This window comes from Tachyglossus aculeatus, chromosome 18, assembly GCF_015852505.1.
Source record: "Tachyglossus aculeatus isolate mTacAcu1 chromosome 18, mTacAcu1.pri, whole genome shotgun sequence".
Lineage (NCBI taxonomy): Eukaryota > Metazoa > Chordata > Mammalia > Monotremata > Tachyglossidae > Tachyglossus > Tachyglossus aculeatus.
In genome coordinates, this window is record NC_052083.1 from 32,991,643 (window position 1) to 33,019,480 (window position 27,838).

At 48.0% G+C, this 27,838-nt stretch overlaps 1 protein-coding gene across 1 annotated transcript in view; it reads left to right on the forward strand.

Moving 5' to 3' along the window:
* The window catches only part of TMPRSS2 (transmembrane serine protease 2), a 44,671-nt gene that overhangs the window by 10,333 nt on the left and 6,500 nt on the right, over positions 1–27,838 (forward strand). The window contains exons 2-10 of the mRNA XM_038760608.1: positions 821–893; positions 12,084–12,303; positions 13,674–13,760; positions 15,337–15,456; positions 18,827–18,956; positions 20,211–20,321; positions 24,200–24,243; positions 25,155–25,326; positions 27,481–27,656. Coding sequence (XP_038616536.1) covers positions 879–893; positions 12,084–12,303; positions 13,674–13,760; positions 15,337–15,456; positions 18,827–18,956; positions 20,211–20,321; positions 24,200–24,243; positions 25,155–25,326; positions 27,481–27,656 — 1,075 coding nt within the window. The 5' untranslated portion in view covers positions 821–878. The remainder of the gene's footprint in view (positions 1–820; positions 894–12,083; positions 12,304–13,673; positions 13,761–15,336; positions 15,457–18,826; positions 18,957–20,210; positions 20,322–24,199; positions 24,244–25,154; positions 25,327–27,480; positions 27,657–27,838) is intronic.

Sequence of the window (27,838 nt, forward strand, 5' to 3'; positions counted from 1 at the left end):
GTCTCACCCCGTTCACACAATTAACAGTTCATTGCACTCACTAAACATCTCTCTGAAAGTCCACCACTCCACACTTTGTGGCTGCCTGCTACGTCTCTGAATATTCCTGATTCTCCTGCTCTCCATGACTTGGAAATCTCAATCCTTTGTTGGAAAAAGTGCTCGTTTGTTGACTTGACTTCTAGTACAGACTTTAGCTTGGTACTGTAGATTGTAAAGTCTCAGATCAAATTCAAGGTAGGAAAAAGAAAAGTGAGCTGTGCAATTAAGGGCTGATGATGTTATCAAGATGAACACTGAAATAATTGGAATTTCTAACCACCTCTGAGACCTGTAGAGATGTGGTGTTCAATCTCTCCACTGCTGATGGCTTCCCATATTTTGTTATTAATATCATTAGCTGTTCAGAAATGGCTACGAGTAAGAAAAGAAATCTAGAGCTTTTCTTCTGGGCCTTGACCAGTCTCTCCTCCAACCATTTGGGACAGCTGGCCTCAATTTGGTTTTGGTTTGGAAGAGAGATGTGTGTGTGTGTGAGAGTTCATGTGTGTGTTAGAGTTCGTGTGTATGTGTGTGTGTGTTTGTGACAAATTAGCAATTTCTTGGTAGCCTTTAAACAAGATAAAATAGATTAATGCTAAGTGCCTTGTCTGTCTCCTCTTCACTCTGGCTGTATATTTCAGGGGCTGGGAAGGATGATTGTGCTGGTGAGGCTTAATGAAGTAATAGGTCTTAAAAAAGTGTACAACTGCTTTCAAGATCCTTTTTTTCTTCATTTCCAACCAGTACAAATATATAACACTGTTTTTATTCTTCCTAGGTCTCTCAGAGGCACTCCAAATATTTTGCATTACCTTGATGCTACTGATAAAACTGAGATGGCTTTAAACTCAGTAAGTGGTTAATAATTACCTTCTTAGCCCTTTCTTTCAGTTCTCCTCTCTCCTATCTCCTGAATAGCTTGGGCAATAGTTCCAAGATCTAGTATAATAAAAATCATGAAGTGTTCTTAGTAACTTTCCATGTTTAGAATCAATGCTCCTCAGAGAGGAGAAACAAGAAAGATTGGATTCTCCAGAATCAGGACCAGCCAGAAAGAGATGCATTTTGAGAATTCTTGAGATTCCTCCCTGTTTTTGATCTGCTGTATTTGCTTTATGAGCCTTTGTTATTAGTAGTAATGGTATTTATTGAGCACCCCCTGGCTGCAATTAGTCAATTGGTATTTATTGAGCTCTTAATATATGCAGAGCACTCTATTAAGCACTTGGAAGAGTACAATGCAACAGAGGCACTAGTCCAAGTTTTCGGAAAGGAATGGCAGTAACATAAGACTCATTCTCTACCCACAAGAAGCTTACCCCCGATAAGGGAAAACAGGCATAAATCTATTTCCAAATCGAATAATTAGTAGAAGTGAATGATGTTAGAAATCCATTGGGAAGGGGATGAAAAATGGATAAAAAATGTCTTTTTTGTGGTATTAAATGCTTGCTATATGTCAAACACCGTTCTTAGCATTGGGAAGATACAAGTTTATTAGGTTGGACACAGTCACTGTACCACATGGGGCTCACCATCCAAGTTGGAGGGAGGAGGATTTATTCCTCATTTTACAGATGAGGTAATTGAGGCCCAGAAAAGTTAAGTGACTTGCTCAAGGTCCCACAGCAAGCAGTTGACAGAGCCGGGATTAGAACCTGGGTCCTCTGTCTCCCAATCATCATCATCATCATCAATCGTATTTATTGAGCGCTTACTGTGTGCAGAGCACTGTACTAAGCACTTGGGAAGTACAAGTTGGCAACACATAGAGACAGTCCCTACCCAATTGTCTGCTGCACGGGGTTGGGGCACGGGCCTGGGAGTCACAAGGTTTGCTGCCATTTGTCTGCTGCATGGGGTTGGGGCACGGGCCTGGGAGTCATCATCATCATCATCATTCGTATTTATTGAGCGCTTACTGTGTGCGGAGCACTGTACTAAGCGCTTGGGAAGTACAAGTTGGCAACATATAGAGACAGTCCCTACCCAACAGTAGGCTCACAGTCTAAAAGGAGTCACAAGGTTTGCTGCCATTTGTCTGCTGCATGGGGTTGGGGCACGGGCCTGGGAGTCATGAGGTTTGCTGCCATTTGTCTGCTGCATGGGGTTGGGGCACGGGCCTGGGAGTGGTCATCATCATCATCAATCGTATGTATTGAGCGCTTACTGTGTGCAGAGCACTGTACTAAGCGCTTGGGAATTACAAGTTGGCAACATATAGAGACGGTCCCTACCCAATTGTCCGCTGCATGGGGTTGGGGCACGGGCCTGGGAGTCATAAGGTTTGCTGCCATTTGTCTGCTGCATGGGGTTGGGGCACGGGCCTGGGAGTCATCATCATCATCATCATTCGTATTTATTGAGCGGCTTACTGTGTGCAGAGCACTGTACTAAGCGCTTGGGAAGTCCAAGTTGGCAACATATAGAGACAGTCCCTACCCAACAGTAGGCTCACAGTCTAAAAGGAGTCACAAGGTTTGCTGCCATTTGTCTGCTGCATGGGGTTGGGGCACGGGCCTGGGAGTCATCATCATCATCATCAATCGTATTTATTGAGTGCTTACTGTGTGCAGAGCACTGTACTAAGCGCTTGGGAAGTCCAAGTTGGCAATACATAGAGACAGTCCCTACCCAATTGTCTGCTGCACGGGGTTGGGGCACGGGCCTGGGAGTCACAAGGTTTGCTGCCATTTGTCTGCTGCATGGGGTTCGGGTACGGGCCTGGGAGTCATCATCATCATCATCATTCATATTTATTGAGCGCTTACTGTGTGCAGAGCACTGTACTAAGCGCTTGGGAAGTAAAAGTTGGCAACATATAGAGACAGTCCCTACCCAACAGTAGGCTCACAGTCTAAAAGGAGTCACAAGGTTTGCTTTCATTTGTCTGCTGCATGGGGTTGGGGCACGGGCCTGGGAGTCACGAGGTTTGCTGCCATTTGTCTGCTGCATGGGGTTGGGGCATGGGCCTGGGAGTCATCATCATCATCATCAATCGTATTTATTGAGCGCTTACTGTGTGCGGAGCACTGTACTAAGCGCTTGGGAATTACAAGTTGGCAACACATAGAGACAGTCCCTACCCAATTGTCTGCTGCATGGGGTTGGGGCACGGGCCTGGGAGTCATCATCATCATCATCAATCGTATTTATTGAGCGCTTACTGTGTGCAGAGCACTGTACTAAGCGCTTGGGAAGTACAAGTTGGCAACACATAGAGACAGTCACTACCCAATTGTCTGCTGCATGGGGTTGGGGTACGGGCCTGGGAGTCACAAGGTTTGCTGCCATTTGTCTGCCGCATGGGGTTGGGGCATGGGCCTGGGAGTCATCATCATCATCATCAATCGTATTTATTGAGCGCTTACTGTGTGCAGAGCACTGGACTAAGCGCTTGGGAAGTACAAGTTGGCAAAACATAGAGACAGTCCCTACCCAACAGTAGGCTCACAGTCTAAAAGGAGTCGCAAGGTTTGCTGCCATTTGTCTGCTGCATGGGGTTGGGGCACGGGCCTGGGAGTCACGAGGTTTGCTGCCATTTATCTCCTGCATGGGGTTGGAGCACGGGCCTGGGAGTCATCATCATCATCATCAATCGTATTTATTGAGTGCTTACTGTGTGCAGAGCACTGTACTAAGCGCTTGGGAAGTACAAGTTGGCAACACATAGAGACAGTCCCTACCCAGTTGTCTGCTGCATGGGGTTGGGGCACGGGCCGGGGAGTCACGAGGTTTGCTGCCATTTGTCTGCTGCATGGGACTGGGGCATGGGCCTGGGAGTCATCATCATCATCATCATTCGTATTTATTGAGCGCTTACTGTGTGCAGAGCACTGTACTAAGCGCTTGGGAAGTACAAGTTGGCAACACATAGAGACAGTCCCTACCCAATTGTCTGCTGCATGGGGTTGGGGCACGGGCCGGGGAGTCACAAGGTTTGCTGCCATTTGTCTGCTGCATGGGGTTGGGGCATGGGCCTGGGAGTCATCATCATCATCATCATTCGTATTTATTGAGCGCTTACTGTGTGCAGAGCACTGTACTAAGTGCTTGGGAAGTACAAGCTGGCAACACATAGAGACAGTCCCTACCCAATTGTCTGCTGCATGGGGTTGGGGCACGGGCCTGGGAGTCACAGGGTTTGCTGCCATTTGTCTGCTGCATGGGGTTGGGGCATGGGCCGGGGAGTCATCATCATCATCATCATTCGTATTTATTGAGCGCTTACTGTGTGCAGAGCACTGTACTAAGCGCTTGGGAAGTACAGGTTGGCAACACATAGAGACAGTCCCTTCCCAGTTGTCTGCTGCGTGGGGTTGGGGCACGGGCCTGGGAGTCACAGGTTTTGCTGCCATTTATCTGCTGCATGGGGTTTGGGCACGGGCCTGGGAGTCATCATCATCATCATCATTCGTATTTATTGAGCGCTTACTGTGTGCAGAGCACTGTACTAAGCGCTTGGGAAGTACAAGTTGGCAACACATAGAGACAGTCCCTACCCAATTGTCTGCTGCATGGGGTTGGGGTACGGGCCTGGGAGTCACAAGGTTTGCTGCCATTTGTCTGCCGCATGGGGTTGGGGCACGGGCCTGGGAGTCATCATCATCATCATCAATCGTATTTATTGAGCGCTTACTGTGTGCAGAGCACTGGACTAAGCGCTTGGGAAGTACAAGTTGGCAAAACATAGAGACAGTCCCTACCCAACAGTAGGCTCACAGTCTAAAAGGAGTCGCAAGGTTTGCTGCCATTTGTCTGCTGCATGGGGTTGGGGCACGGGCCTGGGAGTCACGAGGTTTGCTGCCATTTATCTCCTGCATGGGGTTGGAGCACGGGCCTGGGAGTCATCATCATCATCATCAATCGTATTTATTGAGCGCTTACTGTGTGCAGAGTCTGTACTAAGCGCTTGGGAAGTACAAGTTGGCAACACATAGAGACAGTCCCTACCCAATTGTCTGCTGCATGGGGTTGGGGCACGGGCCTGGGAGTCACGAGGGTTGCTGCCATTTGTCTGCTGCATGGGGTTGGGGCATGGGCCTGGGAGTCATCATCATCATCATCATTCGTATTTATTGAGCGCTTACTGTGTGCAGAGCACTGTACTAAGCGCTTGGGAAGTACAAGTTGGCAACACATAGAGACAGTCCCTACCCAATTATCTGCTGCATGTGGTTGGGGCACGGGCCGGGGAGTCACAAGGTTTGCTGCCATTTGTCTGCTGCATGGGGTTGGGGCACGGGCCTGGGAGTCATCATCGTCATCATCATTCGTATTTATTGAGCGCTTACTGTGTGCAGAGCACTGTACTAAGCGCTTGGGAAGTACACGTTGGCAACACATAGAGACAGTCCCTACCCAGTTGTCTGCTGCATGGGGTTGGGGCACGGGCCGGGGAGTCACAAGGTTTGCTGCCATTTGTCTGCTGCATGGGATTGGGGCATGGGCCTGGGAGTCATCATCATCATCATCATTCGTATTTATTGAGCGCTTACTGTGTGCAGAGCACTGTACTAAGCGCTTGGGAAGTACAAGTTGGCAACACATAGAGACAGTCCCTACCCAATTGTCTGCTGCATGGGGTTGGGGCACGGGCCGGGGAGTCACAAGGTTTGCTGCCATTTGTCTGCTGCATGGGATTGGGGCATGGGCCTGGGAGTCATCATCATCATCATCAATCGTATTTATTGAGCGCTTACTGTGTGCAGAGCACTGTACTAAGCGCTTGGGAAGTACAAGTTGGCAACACATAGAGACAGTCCCTACCCAATTGTCTGCTGCATGGGGTTGGGGCACGGGCCGGGGAGTCACAAGGTTTGCTGCCATTTGTCTGCTGCATGGGACTGGGGCATGGGCCTGGGAGTCATCATCATCATCATCATTCGTATTTATTGAGCGCTTACTGTGTGCAGAGCACTGTACTAAGCGCTTGGGAAGTACAAGTTGGCAACACATAGAGACAGTCCCTACCCAATTGTCTGCTGCATGGGGTTGGGGCACGGGCCTGGGAGTCACAGGGTTTGCTGCCATTTGTCTGCTGCATGGGGTTGGGGCATGGGCCTGGGAGTCATCATCATCATCATCATTCGTATTTATTGAGCGCTTACTGTGTGCAGAGCACTGTACTAAGCGCTTGGGAAGTACAACTTGGCAACACATAGAGACAGTCCCTACCCAATTGTCTGCTGCATGGGGTTGGGGCACGGGCCGGGGAGTCACAAGGTTTGCTGCCATTTGTCTGCTGCATGGGATTGGGGCATGGGCCTGGGAGTCATCATCATCATCATCATTCGTATTTATTGAGCGCTTACTGTGTGCAGAGCACTGTACTAAGCGCTTGGGAAGTACAAGTTGGCAACACATAGAGACAGTCCCTACCCAATTGTCTGCTGCATGGGGTTGGGGCACGGGCCTGGGAGTCACGAGGTTTGCTGCCATTTATCTCCTGCATGGGGTTGGAGCACGGGCCTGGGAGTCATCATCATCATCATCAATCGTATTTATTGAGCGCTTACTGTGTGCAGAGCACTGTACTAAGCGCTTGGGAAGTACAAGTTGGCAACACATAGAGACAGTCCCTACCCAATTGTCTGCTGCATGGGGTTGGGGCACGGGCCTGGGAGTCACGAGGGTTGCTGCCATTTGTCTGCTGCATGGGGTTGGGGCATGGGCCTGGGAGTCATCATCATCATCATCATTCGTATTTATTGAGCGCTTACTGTGTGCAGAGCACTGTACTAAGCGCTTGGGAAGTACAAGTTGGCAACACATAGAGACAGTCCCTACCCAATTATCTGCTGCATGGGGTTGGGGCACGGGCCGGGGAGTCATCATCATCATCATTCGTATTTATTGAGCGCTTACTGTGTGCAGAGCACTGTACTAAGCGCTTGGGAAGTACAAGTTGGCAACACATAGAGACAGTCCCTACCCAGTTGTCTGCTGCATGGGGTTGGGGCACGGGCCGGGGAGTCACAAGGTTTGCTGCCATTTGTCTGCTGCATGGGATTGGGGCATGGGCCTGGGAGTCGTCATCATCATCATCATTCGTATTTATTGAGCGCTTACTGTGTGCAGAGCACTGTACTAAGCGCTTGGGAAGTACAAGTTGGCAACACATAGAGACAGTCCCTACCCAATTGTCTGCTGCATGGGGTTGGGGCACGGGCCGGGGAGTCACAAGGTTTGCTGCCATTTGTCTGCTGCATGGGATTGGGGCATGGGCCTGGGAGTCATCATCATCATCATCATTCGTATTTATTGAGCGCTTACTGTGTGCAGAGCACTGTACTAAGCGCTTGGGAAGTACAAGTTGGCAACACATAGAGACAGTCCCTACCCAATTGTCTGCTGCATGGGGTTGGGGTACTGGCCTGGGAGTCACAAGGTTTGCTGCCATTTGTCTGCCGCATGGGGTTGGGGCACGGGCCTGGGAGTCATCATCATCATCATCAATCATATTTATTGAGCACTTACTGTGTGCAGAGCACTGGACTAAGCGCTTGGGAAGTACAAGTTGGCAAAACATAGAGACAGTCCCTACCCAACAGTAGGCTCACAGTCTAAAAGGAGTCGCAAGGTTTGCTGCCATTTGTCTGCTGCATGGGGTTGGGGCATGGGCCTGGGAGTCATGAGGTTTGCTGCCATTTATCTCGTGCATGGGGTTGGAACACGGGCCTGGGAGTCATCATCATCATCATCAATCGTATTTATTGAGCACTTACTGTGTGCAGAGCACTGTACTAAGTGCTTGGGAAGTACAAGTTGGCAACACATAGAGACAGTCCCTACCCAATTGTCTGCTGCACGGGGTTGGGGCACGGGCCTGGGAGTCACGAGGGTTGCTGCCATTTGTCTGCTGCATGGGGTTGGGCATGGGCCTGGGAGTCATCATCATCCTCATCATTCGTATTTATTGAGCGCTTACTGTGTGCAGAGCACTGTACTAAGCGCTTGGGAAGTACAAGTTGGCAACACATAGAGACAGTCCCTACCCAATTGTCTGCTGCATGGGGTTGGGGCACGGGCCGGGGAGTCACAAGGTTTGCTGCCATTTGTCTGCTGCATGGGGTTGGGGCACGGGCCTGGGAGTCATCATCGTCATCATCATTCGTATTTATTGAGCGCTTACTGTGTGCAGAGCACTGTACTAAGCGCTTGGGAAGTACACGTTGGCAACACATAGAGACAGTCCCTACCCAGTTGTCTGCTGCATGGGGTTGGGGCACGGGCCGGGGAGTCACAAGGTTTGCTGCCATTTGTCTGCTGCATGGGATTGGGGCATGGGCCTGGGAGTCATCATCATCATCATCATTCGTATTTATTGAGCGCTTACTGTGTGCAGAGCACTGTACTAAGCACTTGGGAAGTAAAGCTGGCAACACATAGAGACAGTCCCTACCCAATTGTCTGCTGCATGGGGTTGGGGCACGGGCCTGGGAGTCACAGGGTTTGCTGCCATTTGTCTGCTGCATGGGGTTGGGGCATGGGCCTGGGAGTCATCATCATCATCATCATTCGTATTTATTGAGCGCTTACTGTGTGCAGAGCACTGTACTAAGCGCTTGGGAAGTACAAGTTGGCAACACATAGAGACAGTCCCTACCCAGTTGTCTGCTGCGTGGGGTTGGGGCACGGGCCTGGGAGTCACAGGTTTTGCTGCCATTTGTCTGCTGCATGGGGTTGGGGCACGGGCCTGGGAGTCATCATCATCATCATCATTCGTATTTATTGAGCGCTTACTGTGTGCAGAGCACTGTACTAAGCGCTTGGGAAGTACAAGTTGGCAACACATAGAGACAGTCCCTACCCAATTGTCTGCTGCATTGGGTTGGGGCAGGGGCCTGGGAGTCATAAGGTTTGCTGCTATTTGTCTGCTGCATGGGGTTGGGGCACGGGCCTGGGAGTCATCATCATCATCATCAATCGTATTTATTGAGCGCTTACTGTGTGCAGAGCACTGTACTAAGCGTTTGGGAAGTACAAGTTGGCAACACATAGTGACAGTCCCTACCCAACAGTAGGCTCACAGTCTAAAAGGAGTCACAAGGTTTGCTGCCATTTGTCTGCTGCATGGGGTTGGGGCACGGGCCTGGGAGTCGTCATCATCATTCGTATTTATTGAGCGCTTACTGTGTGCATAGCAATCTTGTCTTATTCCCACTAGTCCACGTTGCTGTCTTGTAGAAGGGTATTTTACGTCTTGAACTGCATATTCTCAGGTTCCTTCATTCCAAGTTCAGTTTTGGGTTTTTCGACCCTCGTCCTTTTTGCCCCACTGCTCCCATTGAGATTAAATATTACATTTAATGTTCCCTAACTTCCCCAAACTCTGGTTTGTGATTATAATCTCTGGACTATACTGAGTGATGTATTGGAGAGCCATTTGGCAGAAGTTAACTGTCAAGGGGAGGTGTTATTTAATCCTTGAATAGGATACTGGCCTGAGGGGAGGTTGGTTTTTTAATGACATGATCATTGGTGTTTGTTATGCTACCTCAGTGAGCTATGTGGAGAGAACAGCCCACAAGAAACCAACCACTGAGCAGATTGGGGCATCTCCCCTTGCCCGCAAGGATGGCTAGGGGTGGGCAGGAGGAGACAGGTCTCCTTCAGGGGTCCATTGGGACCTCCCCCCCCAAGCCCATTTTTGCCACCATTTACCTCCTTCTGTAGCCATTGGCCATTGCCATAGCCACTTTGGGGCTCTGAACAGCCCTCTGCAGTGAGAGGGAGTCAGGGGAGGGCAGGAGGGACAGTTCCTGATCTAGGGCACGCCCTGGGCTGACTATCCCACAGCTGATCAGAGCCTCAGTGAGACAAGCCGTGAAAATGCCAGAAAATGACACTCTGCTAGGGCTTTTATCAAAAATACTCTCTGGTTAATTCCTGTGTATGAAGGAAGCAACCTTTGGGAATGATGGGTTTTTTGTCCAGATCACGAGCACACGTAATACAATCAAGGGAGCGTACAGAGTATGTAACAGTTTCAAAACCCCAACTTCAGTTTGCATTAGAACAGCAATAAAATGTTCCTTTACCATGCATGTTCCTTTACCATTCTGACTGGAGGCCTGCTTCTCTCACACCTGAATTGTTTATGGCAATGTTAGGATCTTGCACAAAACATATAGCAAGCTAATATGCGTTCTGATCTTTTAATCCACCAGCTCATTCGTTGGGGAATGGGGGCCATTGTAGATGCATAGAGCTGCCCTGGGCGTCCTTGTGCATGTATTTCCAGAAGGAAGGGAGTGGCATCTCTTTCCTCAGGACCGTGGAGGATGGCTGAGCTCTACATATTTGTACATATGTGCATTGTACGTTTTTACAATTGTACATATTTACTATTCTATTTATTTTATTTTGTTAATATGTTTTGTTTTGTTGTCTGTCTCCCCCTTCTAGACTGTGAGCCCGCTGTTGGGTAGGGACCGTTTCTATATGTTGCCAACTTGTACTTTCCAAGTGCTTAGTACAGTGCTCTGCACACAGTAAGCACTCAATAAATACGAATGAATGAATGAATAGAAAAGACCGTGACCCTTAGTAGGTCTGGGGAGAAGCAGAGGCCATTTGGGCCATCCACACACTAGCTCCGTTGTGCTCAGTAGACTGTAAGCTCGTGTTGGGCAGGGAATGTGTCTGTTGTATTGTACTCTCCCACGTGCCTAGTACAGTGCTCTGCACACAGTAGACCGACTGACTGTACTTCCCACCCCATTTACCACCAGGAGGTTTCAGTAATTCACTGCCCTCCTTCTCCAGCCAGGCCAATCAGTCAGTTGTACTTACTGAGCACTTACTGAATGCCGAGCTTATACCCAGTGCTTTGAAGGGAATGCTACAGTACACATACCTTCTCCATAAGGAGCTTACAGTTTTGAGGCCAGTTGCCTCTTGGGAGAGACTTTCTGCTCCATTTGGTGGCAAAAGGGTTGTTTTTTCACACCCCTGAGCCCTGGAGGATGCACTGCAATTGCTCTCCAGCTTTGATTTGGAATCAGGGGAAGTGATTTCCTCGAACCTGGAGCTTCAGGGTAATTTGCAACATGGTAGAGTTTCTGAGCTGTCCTTAAAGAGCCAGGGCTGCTCCTGCTATGGGCTGCAATGTTCTTCTGGCTCTAAAGTCCTAAATGTCTTCCTGGGCAAGAGCCTGTTGTTGGTGAGAAAATGGGAGAGTAAAGACTAGACTTTAAATATTGCCTCTCAAAACCCATCCCTGGGGAGTGAGAGACTCAGGGAGCAGTACTGAGGAAAAGGGTGGCAGGACTAGGGACAGGAGAGATAAGGAAGAGCTGAAAAATTTGCCCTTCTTTTGAGAAGAAAAAAAAGATGCATTCAGTACTGTCATTCGTGTTTTCGCCCCACATTTTAGTTAGAATGTTGTCAGGAATTGGGGAACATTCATCTGGCCCCAGGAGCTGAGTTGATGTTAGCCCTTGGGGTGGGAAGAAGTGTTTTGAGCCCCTTCGTGTGACTGTGTGTTGTGGGCAGGGTGTTGGAATGAGTGAGAGTGACAGTGAGAGTTTTCCTTACCGCGGTGTTTTACAGGAACAGGCCACTGTTGTCCTTTTACAAGTGGGCAGACCACAAACCTTGTGTTAGGTCAAGACCACTGCTTCTTAAGAAAGCAGTGTGACCCAGTGGGAAGAGCACAGGACCCAGAGTCAGGAAACCTGGGTTCTAAATTCAGCTCCATCACTCACCTGCTGTGTGACCTTGGGCAAGTCACTTCACTGTGTTGTGCCGCACAGTTTCCTTATCTGTGAAATGGGGATTAATGCCTGTGTTCTCCCTCTTAGACTGTGAACCCAAGGAGGGACAGGGATTGTGACTGAACTGATTATCTTGTATCTACCCCGGTGCTTGGCACATAGTAAGTGCTTAATAAATGCCACAGTGATGATTAGCCTGTTGGCTGTTACATATTCTATGCCACTTGTACATGTTTTGGTGACATTTAGTGTAATGCTGCATTTTAAGGTTTTTGATAATAAGCTTTTCTCTTCTATTTCCCCACAATCTGCGCTGTTTAGGGGATACCACCATACGGACCCTACTATGAAAACCGTGGTTATCAGCCCGAAAACTTCTCTCCTCCAAGGTGTCCTGGAGATTCCATTGCCTATGTGCCTTACCCAGCTCCGTACTATCCTTCTCCAGTGCCTCAGTACATCCCCAGGGTCCTAACGCACAGTTCCTCACCCGCAGCCTTCGTTCAACCCAAACCGCCATCCGGGATCTTGGGTACCTCAAGTACGAGCCCCCTCACCTGACTTCGCTAGAATGTTTCCCCAGGCAGCGTCCTGTCGGAAACATCCGAAACGACGAACGCGGATGGAACGGGATTAGTAGATAGGGCACAGGCCTGGGTGCCAGGAGGCCTGGGTTCTAATCCCAGGTCCTCTACTTGCCTGCCGTGCATCCTTCTCTGGGCCTCAGTTTCCTCACCTGTAAAAATGGGATTTAGCACCTGTTCTCTCTCCCTCCTAGACGGTAAACTCCTTGAGGGACAAGGACCATGTCGGAACTGATTCTCTTTTATCTACCCCAGTTCTGAGCACACAGTAAGGGTTTAACAAATGCCACCATTTTTGATGTAGGGATGGAGGGTAGTGGTGAGACTGACCCAAAAGGAGTAGCAGTTTGGGGGCTCTGTGATTTTTTTTCTCAGCCTGGAAACTCAGGGGCTGAGCTCAAGTGTCCCCTCTGTCACAAATTCACCGAGTAACCTGGAGTGAGGCAGCTTCCTCATCGGTGGCATAACGACAACAAGATTAACATTTGTTTGTAGAGCGTCACCAGACTTGTTTACTTTGTTAGTTAGGGAAGACTTCTCTCCCACAAAGTAGCTTTGTTTAGGTAATAGTTACCCTTTACATTTTATGTTAGCAATCCTTTAAGGGGCATCGTATAATCAAGAATTTAATTCCCAGTTTTTAAATCCATTTTTGCCCATAAGCCCTGCAACAGTGTTTTGATAAGTCTCCTTTGTTCCTTTGTTAGCCACATTTAGAAAGTGGTCAGTCAAGAATAATATTTATTCAGCATCAACTATGTGCCAGGGACTGTGCCGAGCACTGAGAGAGAAAAAAGAGGAACTTCATAAGGTTCCTCTTTTGAGAATTTAGGAGGAGTTGATAAAGACCCTTGAGCACCCACTGAGGGCAATAAATTTTTCTACGGGCTTGGGAAGGTTCAACAGCCACACAAAACATGTACCCTTCCCTCGAGGAATTTATGTTCTAGTAAGGGAGACATATAAAAATATTTTAAAATAGAGAATAATCAATCAGTGGTACTTACTGAACAGTATACTAAGCACTTAGGAGAGTACAATACAAGAGTTGGTCGACACGTTCCCTGCCCACAAAGAGCTTAGAGTCTAGGGGGGGAGACTTTAATACAAAGAAATAAATTACAGATACCTACATAAGTGCTGTGGGGCTGAGGATGGGGTGAATATCAAGTGCTTAAAGTAATCAGAATAAGTCATCTAATGTATACACAACTGCTGAGGATAATGGGTGAGAAAGTGTTTCTTTGTGTGTTGTGAAAAGGGAAAGTATGAACCAGGACAAATTGATAAACTACTCATGCTCCAACCATTTCTATTTCTCTTTCAGAGGCTAAAAAGGCAATATGCATTGCCTTTTCAGTTGCAATACTTTTAATTGGTGCTGTGATTGCGGCCATTTTTATCTGGAAGTTTTGTAAGTGTTTTTGTGTTTCCTTCAACTGAGACGGGGAGGAAGGGGTTGGTGGGTGAGTGGGAGGCTGGGTCGGTGGCCATAGCCGTTGCAGGAAAAGAAAGCAGGAGAGAAGTGGTTCTGTGCCCGAGATCCAGCAAAGCTGTCCCATAACTGTTGGGGAAACCTCTCGCAAACTTGGGACCCAGTTCACTTGAGCCATTTCAACCGTCTTTGAGAGAGTTCTGTGAATTTGTCTTTTCCCTGAAAGCATTTAGCCTATGTGGCCACAAGATGCCATGTTAAAAAAAATGTTCCCCTTATTTGAGCCTTTATTGTCAAGCCAGTGCTACTTTTCATTTTCTTCACTAAGTTCTTAAAATTAATAATAATAATAATAATGATGGCATTTATTAAGCACTTACTATGTGCAAAGCACTGTTCTTAAGCGCTGGGGAAGTTACAGGGTGATCAGGTTGTCCCACGGGGGGCTCACAGTCTTAATCCCCATTTTCCAGCTGAGGTAACTGAGGCACAGAGAAGTGAAGTGACTTGCCCAAAGTCCCACAGTTGACAAGTGGCAGAGCCAGGGTTTGAACCCATGACCTCTGACTCCAAAGCCCGGGCTCTTTCCACTGAGCCACGCTTCTCTCATAATTCATTAATTCACCTCTTCTTGGGTGCCAATATGTCATTATGCTGAATTTAAACTTTCCCATATAATCCTGCATGATTTCTCCTACTTGCTGAACAGTTGGAACCTGGCGTTTCTCTTTCTCCTCCCCACCTACCTTACATTTTCACTTTGGGTGTAATATTTCATGTTTACCTAGCACCGGCAATGTACTAAGTGCTGTTCAGAGGGTGTGACGTTAGTCTCTCTCAGTGGATTACACCTGGTAACCTATTTTTTTATAACAAAATGGCAGCTGGAGTCCAAGTGTATTATTTTCCCCCTCCCCTTCCTCTTGATAGTATTGTTCTGATTGAAAAGCAGCAGTTCACTGAGCCAGAGCTAAAGCAAAGGAGAAACATACAAATACATACACACACACACACACACACACACACACACTTACGCACGCAAACTGGACAATTGTGCAGTTGTGCTCTGATTTTCTTGATATTTTAGATGAATGGACTTTTAAGTGTTTGCTTTTCTTTTGGCTTGAAATGACCAGTTATTCCAGCCAAAGTTAATTTATCTAGATAACTTGCAAATGGAGACCCTTGGGCAAATCAGTATTTCACTAGCAAGTGTGAAAAAAGTTCAGTTCGCCTAGCCATTGTGTTAAAATTTCCAGTCCAAATTCTTGGGCTGTGAAGTTGAACACCCTGCCAACTTGCTTGGATTAACGCTGGAGGTTATTGCTTCCCGAATGGTCCCACCTTTGGGTGTATTTTTTGTTAACTCAGGTAAGGAGGAAACTATTGAAAAGCCTCATTTTAGTGGCCTGGTATGAGCCCATTCCTCAACAGCTAAACTTGTAACAGAGAAGTGCTCTTCTGAACCCTGGCTTTAATTAGTTTTTTATTGTTTTTTTCCTCTTCCCTTTACAATGAATTGACTCTGTCCCTTTCTCACTTCTCCCCTCCTCAGTTGAAAATAAGTGTTTGGGCTCTGGAATAGAGTGCGGGTCATCGGGGACCTGTGTCAGCCCTTCTTTCTGGTGTGATGGCATATTCCATTGCCCCAATGGTGAAGATGAAAACCGTTGCGGTAAGTGTTTTTAGAAACAAGGTTATGGATAAGGCTTCCCCAAAGACCATCTCGTCCCTTGCTTCTCAAAAAATTTTCCTAGCGTGTTGGGGCTTTTTAGGGCACACCCAACTTTGTATTCAGAACTTTTGTTCCATATAATCGAAGTGGAAAACAGACCATGGATCTCAAAGCAAGTTTCTTTATATTTGAGATGACACTTAATAATAATAATAATAATAATAATAATAATAATAATAATAACAACAACTATAATTCCCGTTATAGTGGTGGTGTGATAAAGTTGGCTGGGGTTTTGTATACTCTTGAAATATTGGGTTGTAGCATGCTGAGGCGAATCTGTTCTTGGTGAAAGGAAATATGTTTCCGGCTGGCTTTCTGATTTAAGCAATAGTGGCCAGGGGTCAGTCTTTGTCCACTTTGACTCTGATTGATTAATTTTTACTGAAGCAGTTTTGTCCATTTCTTCCCTCAAACTGAAAAAGAAAGCATGATGATGCTATCCTATAAGTATAATGTATAAGTATAATAAGTATAATAAGTATAATGTTCAAAGCTGATTGGGTTTATTTCCTGCTTTTAGCTTTTATTTCCCAGCCGGGGCCTGCTGTAAAAAAAAAAAACCGCGGGAAGCAATGTGCCCTAGTGGAAAAAGCACAGGACTGAGAGCCAGGAGACTTAGTGTCTAATCCTGATTCCATCATCTGTCTGCCGGGTTACCTTGGGTATGTCACTTTCCTGTGCCTCAGCATCCTCACTTGTAAAATGGAGATTCACCATTTATTCTTCCTCTACCATACACTGAGCCTCATGTCGGACAGGGACTTTGTCCTATCAGGCTATGCTGTATCTACTGCAGTGCTTAATGCAATGCTTGGCACATAATAATAATTTATTTATTAAGCGCTTACCATGTGTCAAGTACTATCCTAAGGGCTGGGGTACCTACAAGTTAATTGGGTCAGACACAATACCCGTCCCACATGGGGCTCACATTCTAAGTAGGCAGGAGAAACAGGTAGTGAACCTCCATTTTACAAATGAGGAAACAGGCGCCAAGATGCTGAGTGACTTGCCCAAGGTCACACAGCAGGTAAGAGGCGGAGCTGGTATTAGACCTCAGGTCCTCTGACTCCCAGGCATGTGTTCTTTCCACGAGGCCAACCTGCTCCTCCCAGCAGAACGTAGTGCTTCACAAATATTATTATTATTTATGATGATGATGATGATGATAATGAGGCTCCTAGTGACAGGAGAGCTGGAGGAAAGCAGCATCTTCCGGCACTGGTAGCAGGATTCTCCATACTAGGATTTTGGTTTGGGATCCAGAAGCCCCTGACCGTTCTGGAGAAAATGAGACCTTGAGTGGTTAACTCTGATGACCTTGGAGTCATCACTGGGTAAACTGGAAAGGTGTGGCTTTGGCCTCTGGCAAATCCCTAAGCTACAAACAGTTATTTCTAGGAGCAGGCCTATTTTGAGGGGTTGAATAATTGACTGGTGATGGCCATAAAGTTCACTAACTAGCTGGCATCCCCGGCTGGCCTGGTCTAGTGGCTGCAGGGGGCTCACTCAGGTGGTGAAATTTCTTGGCTTCGAGCACCTACCTCTGTTACCTAAGGATAGAAAAGAGAGGTAAAAAAAGGTTTAAAAAAAACAACACCCCTCTTCAGTCCCACCAGTGGCAGCCCCACTCCATCCTAGAGTTCAAGGCCTCCGCTCGGTCACCTGACTTCTCTGCCCCCAGCATTACCTAGATGACAAATTCCAGAAACGCCCTGGGTGGTGTTGCGGTGAAGGGATGGTGGTGGTGCGGGGAGGGGAGAGCTGTAGAATCAGAGCCCAAGTTTCCAACTCCACCCTGTATGTTTCCTCACCCCAGTCTGGCCACTATCGCAGCTGGGAAGCATTGGAAGAGACCCAGCAGTGCTCCCGGGACCAGGGTCCACTTCCAGTGAACCGGTTAAACCGCTTTGTGATTGTTAGATATGGGAAGAAATTTCCCCGGGGTTTCAAGTCCCATCTTCCATAGCATCTTGATAGACCTGAGAGAGTAGAGGGAGTGGGAAAGAGGAGTATAAAGCCCCAGGTGCTCCTGGGAGGTTACAGTGTTGGGTTTGAGGGCTTTTACTCAGTCTTTTACTGCCCCTCAGAATATTTAGAGTTGGAGAATAGCCCCCTGAAGGAATGTAGACTGTCCCCCCCTTTCAAGAAGAAGATCTCCCCAAGTCCACAGTCCTGAGGATTTGCCTTATATGAGTAGCAGTGGACTCCTTCTTTGGAGGGTTGGATGGATTAATGGCTGCCCATATGTTCCTCACTGGCCTGGTCCTTGAAACAGGTCAGACATAATAATAATAATAATTTTGCTATTTGTTAAGCGCTTACTATGTGCCAGTCACTGTTCTAAGTGCTGGGGGGGATACAAGGTGATCAGGTTGTCCCACATGGGGCTCACAGTCTCAATCCCCATTTTACAGATGAGGTAACTGAGGCCCAGAGAAGTGAAGTGACTTGCCCAAAGTCACACAGCTGATAAGTGGCGGAGCCGGGATTAGAACCCATGACCTTTGATTCCCAAGCCCGTGTTCTTTCCACTGAGCCATGCTGCTTCTCTCTCAGGGAATGTCTCCCTGCATGTCTCAGGGAGACATGTTCTCCGTGAGCCGGGCATTGGCAGGCCACAGCCCAGGCAGAATCCTATCGAAGTTCAGATCTACTTTGAGAATTAAGGAATAACTCTAAAATAAAGGGAAAATGCTAGAATGATAAGAGACAGGATGAATAGATGAGCCTCTGGATTTTGAGTAACAAAAAGGACAAGCATGTACAGGGATCTTAGCCTGGCTACTCTCCTGATTGGGTAGAAAGATCAAAATATTCTCTAAGTTTCTGTGCTTTCTAAGGGGGAAGCTGGGTCATTAGTTTTCATTATTGCCCTCCTCCTTTTCCTGGTGCCCTATTATATTTTCATCCCTAGGCCAGTTTAATCTGTATCCTATGAACTCAGGGATTTAGCTGTCTTTGTGTTCTCAACACACTTACAGGAAAAGGATCTTGGGTTGGAAAATCCAGCAGGGCTGCAAGCCCTTGGAGTAACTTTCACGGCTCAGTACCCCATAGGGTGGGAACAGCATATTTTCCAGTCTGCAGCCTTCCCTCGTTTTGAAACAGATTCCTCTCTCTGGCTGAGTGATTAGGCTAGAGGTGATTGAAAATTTTGCCACAAAGGTTTTGCTTTAAGACTGTTGTGTGACCTGGCTCAAATGACTCACGAAGGCCTCACACATAACTTTACAAAATAAGGCTTTAGCATGCAGTATGGCAGATTGTAAAGGTATCCTTACGCTTATTGTTTCTTCCGCTGCAGTTCGTCTCTATGGGCCAAAATTCATCCTTCAGGTTTACTCATCTCAGAGCAAATCCTGGTATCCTGTCTGCCAAGATGATTGGAATGATGACTATGGGAAGATAGCGTGTAAAGACATGGGGTATAACAGGTGAGGAAATCGTCCTGCCAGGAATTTTCAAGAAAAGCAGTTGAGACCTACAGTGCTAGAAAGGGTGGAAACTCACCTTTCCCTGATCCCTTAGGTATATTTGTAATGGTTTTTGTTAAGCGCTTACTACGTTTCAATCACTGTTCTGAGTGCTGGGGTCGATACAAGTTGATCATGTTGGACACAGATCCTAACCCCACATGGGTAGGAGAGTGGAGAATCTAATCCCCATTTTACAGATGAAGTAACTGAAGCACAGAGAAGTGAAGTGACTCACTCAAGATTACACAGCAAGCAGTTGGCCATAGGCTGGATTAAAACCCCAATCCTCTGACTCCCAGGCTTGGGCTTTTTACACTAGGTCATGTTGCCAGAAAGGTGACAGAAAGGCATATAAATGTATATTAGATGTATATTCGGCTGTGTGTATTTGGTGCCTGAGACATTTCTGCTTGTTCTTAGAATGGAGATTAAGGAGATATGGAAGTTGGGGGCCATGATGGAGGAGTAGGAGGAAGTTCAAGAGGGAGGAGAGTTTGATGGTAGGGGTCCTTCGGAAGAAACATCGAGGTGGAAGGGATATGGTTTCTAACTCCTGCACCTAGAGAAACTTCCTTCTCCCTGGGACCCTGTGAAATGAACACTTTTAGCGTTGCTGCACCAATACGATGTCCGAACCACAAGGACGCCTGTCAGACAGCAGCAGTATCCCCAACTGCCAGTTTTTCAAACCAGTCACCCCTACTCTCCCATCCTCTCACTGACTTCCATCCTAGTTCTCCTCTTTTATAAACCAGGTTCCACTGCTCTCCAGTCTTCTCACCGCCTCCCATCCGAGTTCTCTTTTTATACAGACCAGCCTCACCGTTCTCCAGTCTTATCATCTCCTGTCTGAGTTCTGTTCTTCAATAAACCAGACTTCCTGCTGTATAGTCTTCTCACCGCCTCCCATCCTGGTTCTCTTTTTATACAGACCAGCCTCCCTATTCTCCCCACCATCTCCTGTCCGAATTCTCTTCTTCTATAAACCAGACTTCCTGCTGTATAGTCTTCTCATCGACTTCCATCCAAGTTCTCCTCTTCTTTAAACCAGCCTTCCCGCTCTCCAGTCTTCTCACCGACTCCTGTCCGAGTTCTCTAATGGAAACCAGCCTCCCCACTCTCCAGTTTTTCTCTTAGGGGCGAGAAAAGGGTCCGTCTCTTGTCCCTAGAGACTGATTCTTCTGATTTTTCTGCTCTGGATGATTTCTGCAGGAATAGCTTCCACTCAAGTCAAGGGGTAACCGATTCCAGCGGTGCTACAAGTTTCATGAAGCTGAACATGAGTGCCGGGAACGGAGACCTATATAAGAAGCTATACAACAGGTATCTGGCTTTTCTCTCTTTTGAAAACTCAGTGCTGTGGGGGCACTGAGGAAATGCCTCTGAGAGTCCTTTTAGTGAGTTAAGTACTAATGACGTAAGCATAAGCATTTTTATGGCTGGGCTTGGTTACTGGGGAAGATTGGAGCTCAACAAAGATTGATAAAGCTCAATGTCTCATATTAGGCTCCATATAAGGACTAAAGGCCACCTCCAAACACCACCTCCTACACATGCCCCCCCCCAAAAAAAACAATGCACAAAGTGCTGGGTTTCTATTGAGAGCGAAAGGATGTTTGATGTCCTTCCGGAAATTGCTAGTATCAGCTTAAAGTTACTGCAAGGCATTTGTTAAGCAAGTTATTGTTTTACAGTCTGAAGAGTCACTTAAGATTTAGCTGGACTAGCTTCTGGAACTTGGGGATGGACAAAACAATCTCTCCAGCCTCCACTCTGACCTTCACCTGGGGTTGTTTTTGGCTTATTCTAAGGGGTGACTGGCAGTTTGCCCTGGCCAAGTCGAATGGTCTGTGTGTTTCACTGGTTTGATTTTCCAAGTGCTTTATGGGTGGGGATGGGTAGCTTTTCTTAAACTTTATCCACATTCCTGCAGTTCTCGGGTCTTGTCCGTTGCCTTTCTGTGTGGCTGGAGTCTAGTCTGACCTGGGTTCTAATCCTGAATCTGCCACTTGCCTGCTGTGTGACCATGAACAAGTCACTCCACTTCTCTATGCTGTAGTTTCCTCATCTGCAAAATGGGGATTCATTACGTCTTCTTCCATCTCAGACTGTAAGCCCTAGGTGTGACAGATACTATTATATCTACCCTGACATATAGCACAGGGGTTGGCACATAGTAAGCACTTACTAATAATTGCGGTATTTGTTAAGTGCTTATTATGTGCCAGATACTGTACTAAGCCCTTGGGTGGATACAGTTAAATCGGGTTGAACACAGTCCCTGTCCCATGTGGGGTGCACAGTCTCAATCCCCGTTTTCCAGATGAGGTAACCAAGGCACAAAGAAGTGAAGTGACTCGCCCAGGGTCACATAGCAGACGTGTGGTGAAGTCGGGATTAGAACCCATGATCTTCTGAATCCCAGGTCCGTGCTCTATCCACTACACTACTTAATGAATATTATTATTATTTTTTATAGAGATTTTCCCCCGTAGACTGTAATCTCCTTATGGGCAGGGGACCTGTCTACGAATTCTGTTGCATTGTCTTCTCCTGTGCAATTAGTACAGTGCTCTGCACACAGTAAGTGCTCAATAAATACAGTGGATTGATTGACTGCTACTTCCCCAGCCAGGCCAGAACTAGGGTGTACTTACAAGTGCTTAGTACAGTGCTGTGCACACAGTAAGCGCTCAATAAATATGATTGAGCACACAGTAAGCACTCAGTAAATATGATTGAATGAATGGCTTTTCCCTGAGGACCCTGGAAGCTCAGCTACCCCTCGGTTGCTGTCGGGAAGGTAACGAGGCCTGGTCTCTCAGAGGGAGATTTCAGTCATGTGTGCAGGTAAACCTGCTAAACGGCTGCCCCGCAGGTTTCCATGCCTGAGTACCAAAACACACCTGCTCAGGCTCATTTTGAGCTCTGAGTGTCCCTTTGTCTTATTCGGTTACATACACGGACCTGAAGCCAAGAAAAACCAAGGGGAGGAGAGAGGGAAGAAATCCCGGTCCCTTGAGACCTCAGAAGAGTGGCAGCGGCTTCAGGAAACTAAAGAAAAGAAAGCCCTGTTTCTGCCCTTGCTACCCTAAGGCACTGCAGTGGATCAGGGATTCTCACTTCTTGGTTTAGGGAAATAGCATTTGAGCTTGGTGTTCTCCTGCTCTGATTCATTTTATAATTCTACTAAAGAGCGTTGTGAGTGTGTAACAGGTGCCTGAGATAGCAGTGTGCCCTAGTGGATAAAGCACGAGCTTGGGAGTCAGAGGACCTGGGTTCTACCCTGGCCCTGAGCGGTGGAAATGGGCCACGGCCAAGGTGAGGCTGGTCTCCTCCTCTCCCGCCCCGGAACAATCGATCCCACACTCCCAATGCAGCCCTTCTTCCCTGGCTTTCCTGGGTTAGTTTTGGAGGGGACGGGGCTACAGTAGAAGTAAGATGTGGGACACAACCATTGAATGAGCCCTGCCCCCTTCTCCCCAGGTCTGGGCATTCACTCTGAAGGGCACAGTCACCCCCTGAAGGAAAAAAGACTTCTGCTTCCTTGGATTCAACCCTTCGTACCTGGGGGCACCCACTCCCCGTGGGATCGGGGGAGAAGATCTTCCTCCAGCCCTCATCCAGTTCCTCGCCTTGCCCATCCTTAAGTGAAGAATAATAATAGCAGTGGTATTTGATGAACACATATTATGTGCCAAGCTCTGTGCTAAGATAGGCTAGAGAAGCAGCGTGGCTCTGTGGAAAGAGCCCGGGCTTTGGAGTCAGAGGTCATGGGTTCAAACCCTGGCTCTGCCAACTTTCAGCTGTGTGACTCTGGGCAAGTCACTTCACTGCCTCTGTGCCTCAGTCCCCTCATCTGTAAAATGGGGATTAAGACTGTGAGCCCCCTGAGGGACAACCTGATCACCTTGCAACCTCCCCAGCACTTAGAACAGTATTTTGCACATAGTAAGCGCTTAATAAATGCTATTATTATTATTATTACTATTATTATGAGGTAGGGTAGACCAGACCCAGTCACTGTCCCACATAGGGATCGTGGTCTAAGGTAGAGGGGAACAGGTATTAAATCTCCATTTTACAGATGAGGAAACTGAAGCGCAGAACTTGCCCAAGGTCACACAGCAGGCAGGAGGCGGAACTGGGATTAGAACCCAGGTCTTCTGACTCCAAACCTGTGCCCCTCCCCTACGGAGAGTGCTCAGGCTGCTCCGCTTCCACCACTGGTCATCTAGGAACTGCCACTTTTTTCTTTTTTCTTTTTTTTTAAATGACATTTGTTAAGCGCTTACTGTGCGATAGGCATTGAACTAAGTGCTGGGGTAGATATAAGCTAATCAGGTTGGACACAGTCCCTGTTCCAAATGGGAGTCACAGTGTTAATCCCCATTTCAGTTGAGATAATTGAGGCACTGAAGAGTTGAGTGGCTTGCCCAAGAGCACACAGCAGCCAAGTGGCAGAGTCAGAATTAGAAAACCTGGGTCCTCTGACTCTCAGGCCTGTGCTCCATTCATTAGGCCATGCTACTTCATCATTTATTTTAGAACATGCAAGGGGGTGGCACTGGAGGATCGCCAACTTCACATGCTGGCTCGTTCTGCCTTCCAACCCAAGACCACCTTCCAAGACCCGCTGCCCCTTCTGGGGCTGAGAGGCGCTTGGGTAATAATAATAATAATAATAATAATGATGGCATTTATTAAGTGCTTACCATGTGCAAAGCACTGTTCTAAGCGCTGGGACGGTTACAAAGTGATCCTGTTGTCCCACGAGGGCCTCACAGTCTTAATCCCCAATTTACAGATGGTAGAACTGAGGCACAGAGAAGTTAAGTGACTTGCCCAAATTCACACAGCTGATAATTGGAGGAGCCGGGATTTGAACTCATGACCTCTGACTCCAAAGCTCGCGCTCGTTCCACTGAGCCAGAGACCACCCTGAAGGGGGAGTTGGGTGTGTGTGTGTGTGTGGTGAAAGTGGGTCTGCTTGCCATCCTGCAGGAGGGTAGAGTTGAATCCTTGATAATATTATTATTATGTTTAGTGTTTACTATGTGTTAAGCACTGTTCAGGCACTGAAGTAGATACAGTTTAATCAAGTTGGACACAGTCCCTGTCCCATAAAGGGCTCACAGTCTAGGTGAAGTTCATCCAGACAGCCTGTGTCTGTTCATATGACTTTTTTTCTCCTTCCTCAGTAACGTCTGTTCCTCCAAGATGGTGGTGTCTCTGCGCTGCATAGGTAAGTGGATCCAACCGATTGTCCTCTTCCTTTCTCTCTGGATCAATCAATCAATCAATCAATCGTATTTATTAATTTATTATCAGTCAATCTGGATCAACGGGGAGCCTACTGGTCGGGTGGCCGAGGGTGGGGAGGTGGCGGGGTCTCCCCGGGAGCGGGACACCCGGCACCTGCAGCCATTCTTGGGGACTTGAGGCCCAGATTCATCTCTGTCCTCTACCTGACTGGCGCTCAGTACAGCTGCTGGAGCTTAGTGTGTCACCTGCTGGGAAGGGCTGAGGGGGGCAGGGCTCCACTGAGGGGATGGCACTGCCCCTTCACCCCTGAGAGGAGGCAGACCCGGACAGACTTAAGCTTCCCTACTAGATTGTAAACCCTTTCCGGTCAGGGATCTTGTCTACCGATTTTATTGTAGTGTACTCTTCCAATCGCTTAGTACAGTGCCCTGCACACAGTACGCACTCAGTTAATGCCATTGAATGATTGATTGGTTGATGGACTGAAGGGGCCCGAAAGAGTGCAGAAGGGTCTCAGATTGCCACCGGTGTCTCAGGCCCCGAGATGGGAGCGGGGACATAGAGTGGCCACTAAAAGGGACAGTGGGAGCTGGCAGGAAGGGGATGAGGGGGGAGGCGAGGGGAAGCAAGCCACCGGCCCACTTTTCTGGGTGGCACGAACATTGTTGCCCGGGCCAGCGCAGGGCACGAGGAGAGTGAAGCGGGCCACCTACTCTGCCGCCATTCCCCCGGGGGCGTGGAGGGCCAGGTTGAGGGAGCCCCCGGTGAGCTTTGGCCTGATGTTTGGGCAGCATTTGCTCGGGACTGGGACTTGGGCCATTTCCTGCTTCTAGTTGGCTGTTCTCCCCTCCGTCCGTCCCTCCCCTCCCCTCCCTCCCTCCCCTCTCTCAGAGTGCGGCACGGCCTCCAGAGCGAGCCAGTTGAACCGGATCGTTGGGGGGGTGGTGGCAGGCCCGGGGGAGTGGCCCTGGCAGGTCAGCTTGCACGTCCAAGGAGTCCACATCTGCGGCGGCTCCATCATCACGCCGGAATGGATCGTCACTGCAGCTCACTGCGTAGAAGAGTACGTCAGAACCATTCTCTCTCTTGGGCTTTGTGCACTTCCCTCCCCCTTTCCTTTTCCTCCCTCTCCTTCCTCATATGTCCCCTGCTCTCTCCTCCTTTTCCCCTTCCCTCTTCACCTTCTTTTCTCTTCCCCTTCCCGCGCCTTCTCTTCCCTTCTTTTCCCATTTCCTTCTCCGTCCTCCCATTCTCCATCCCCTCTCCCTCTCTTCCACTCCTCTCCCTCACTCCCTTTGACCCTCCCTCTTCCTTTCTCCATTTTCCTTTCTCCTCTCCTCTTCCTTTCCCCTCCCTCTCCTCTTCCCGCCCTCTCCTCTTCCCTCTTCTCTTCCCTCTCCCTCCTCTCCTTACACCCCTTCACTCTCCTCCCCCTTTTTCACTCCCCTTCATCTCCTTTTCTTCCCCCTCATCTCCTTTTCTTCCCTCTCCCCCTCTTCCTCCTCTGTCCTCCACCTTCCCCCATCCACCTTCCCCCACCTTTAGCTGTGGGCTCACATATTATCTCCCTCAGTGGCTTAGATGGCTCTGAATGGCCTAGCTTGGTTTAATGAGGTGTGGTGAGGGTCGTGGCGAAGCTTCCTCTGGCATGGGGTTGAGTGCATTGTTTTTTTCATAGGAACTCCGTTTACAATGAACAAAGGTGAGCTTTGTTAGTTGACTGGTTGGAAGAAAGTCCAACTCGATAAACAAATAAGTGCAGAAGAGGCACCTACGTGACTCATTTATTCTCAGCAGGCCCTTTCTACCAAATTTCAGGTCATCTATTGAAATGGGGTGAAGGGAAGGAGGAAAAGAGGGAGGGAGGAAGAAGAGGTGCTATAGCAGGACTCCATTTCAGGAATTTCTAGATATTTGATGGAAATGGGTTACCTGTAAAGTAGTCAGGGGTCCTAGAGAAGGTAACTTCCATTCCTTGCAACACTTTGTCACCTGGGAACAGCTCTAGGTGGTATTTGGGGGTCAGGGCAGGCATGGACATCCATTACAGCAGGTCAGGGCAGGGCTGGGCTGGGCTGGGCCGAGCTGCAACTCTTGCTTTGTTCCCAGTGGGAGACTCCATAGCCCCTGGTCATCCAGAGGGAGATAAAGCTATATTTTAGAGGAAGAAAGAAACAGAATGTATTAGAAGTTACTCTTTATTATTATTATAATTATAAATAATAATAAAGATAATAATAATAGAAGCCGTTAAGCACTTACTATGTGCCAAGCACTGTACTAATTGGTGGGGTAGATACAAGATCATCAGGTTGGACACAGTCCCTGTCACACAGGGGGTGTACGATCTGAGGGGGAGGGAGAAAAGGTACTGAACCCCCATTTTACAGGTGAGGAAACTGAAGCATCGAGAGGTTAAGTGACTTGCCCAGGGTCACACAGCAGACAAGTATGAGATTAGCACCCGGGTCCCCTCCTGGGCTTTTTCTATTAAGCCACGTTTCTTGACTATTGCATGGGTTGACTGAAAGTGACTCTCATTCATTCAGTCATTGTTGTATTTATTGAGCGCTTACTGTGTGCAGAGCACTGTACTAAGTGCTTGGGATGTACAAGTCGGCAACATATAGAGGTGGTCCCTACCCAATAATGGGCTCACAGTCTAGAAGGGGGAGACAGACAACAAAACAAAACATGTAGACAGGTGTCAAAACCGTTAGAATAAATGGAATTGGAGCTATATGCACATCGTTAATAAAATAGAGTAGTAAATATGTACAAGTAAAATACATAGATTAATAAATATATACAAGCGCAGTAGGGAGGGAAGGAGGTAGGGCGGGGGAGCGATGGGGAGGAGGAGAGGAAAAAGGGGGCTCAGTGTGGGAAGGCCTCCTGGAGGAGGTGAGCTCTCAGTAGGGCTTTGAAGGGAGGAAGAGAGCTAGTTTGGCGGATGTGTGGAGGGAGGGCATTCCGGGCCAGGAGAGGAACGTGAGCCGGGGGTCGACGGCGGGACAGGCGAGAACGAGGCCTGGTGAGGAGGTTAGCGGTGGCAGAGGAGCGGAGGGTGCGGGCTGGGCTGGAGAAGGAGAGAAAGGAGGTGAGGTAGGAGGGGGCGAGGGGATGCAGAGCCTTGAAGCCGAGAGTGAGGAGTTTTCGCTTGCCTCTCGAGTAAATTTCCTGCTTATCAACTACTCTTATATTTTTCAACCCCCAGACCTGTTTCCAGTCCACGTTACTGGTCAGTATTTGCAGGAATTCTGAGACAATCTGCCATGTTCTATGGGAGCGGATACAAAGTGCAGAAAATAATTTCACACCCAAATTACGACACCAAGTCCAAGAACAACGACATCGCCCTTATGAAGTTGCAAGCTCCGTTAACAATCAACGGTAGGTACAACCTTTGGGTTAGACCAAAATTCAGCTGTAGAAGTCATTTGGACTTCAAGGTCGGAACCTATAAAGATAAAATTCGGACAGTGGGGTTTATTAATAATAATAATGGTATTTGTTAAGCGCTTACTATGTGCCAAGCACTGTTCTAAGCACTGGGGTAGATAGAACCGAGGAAG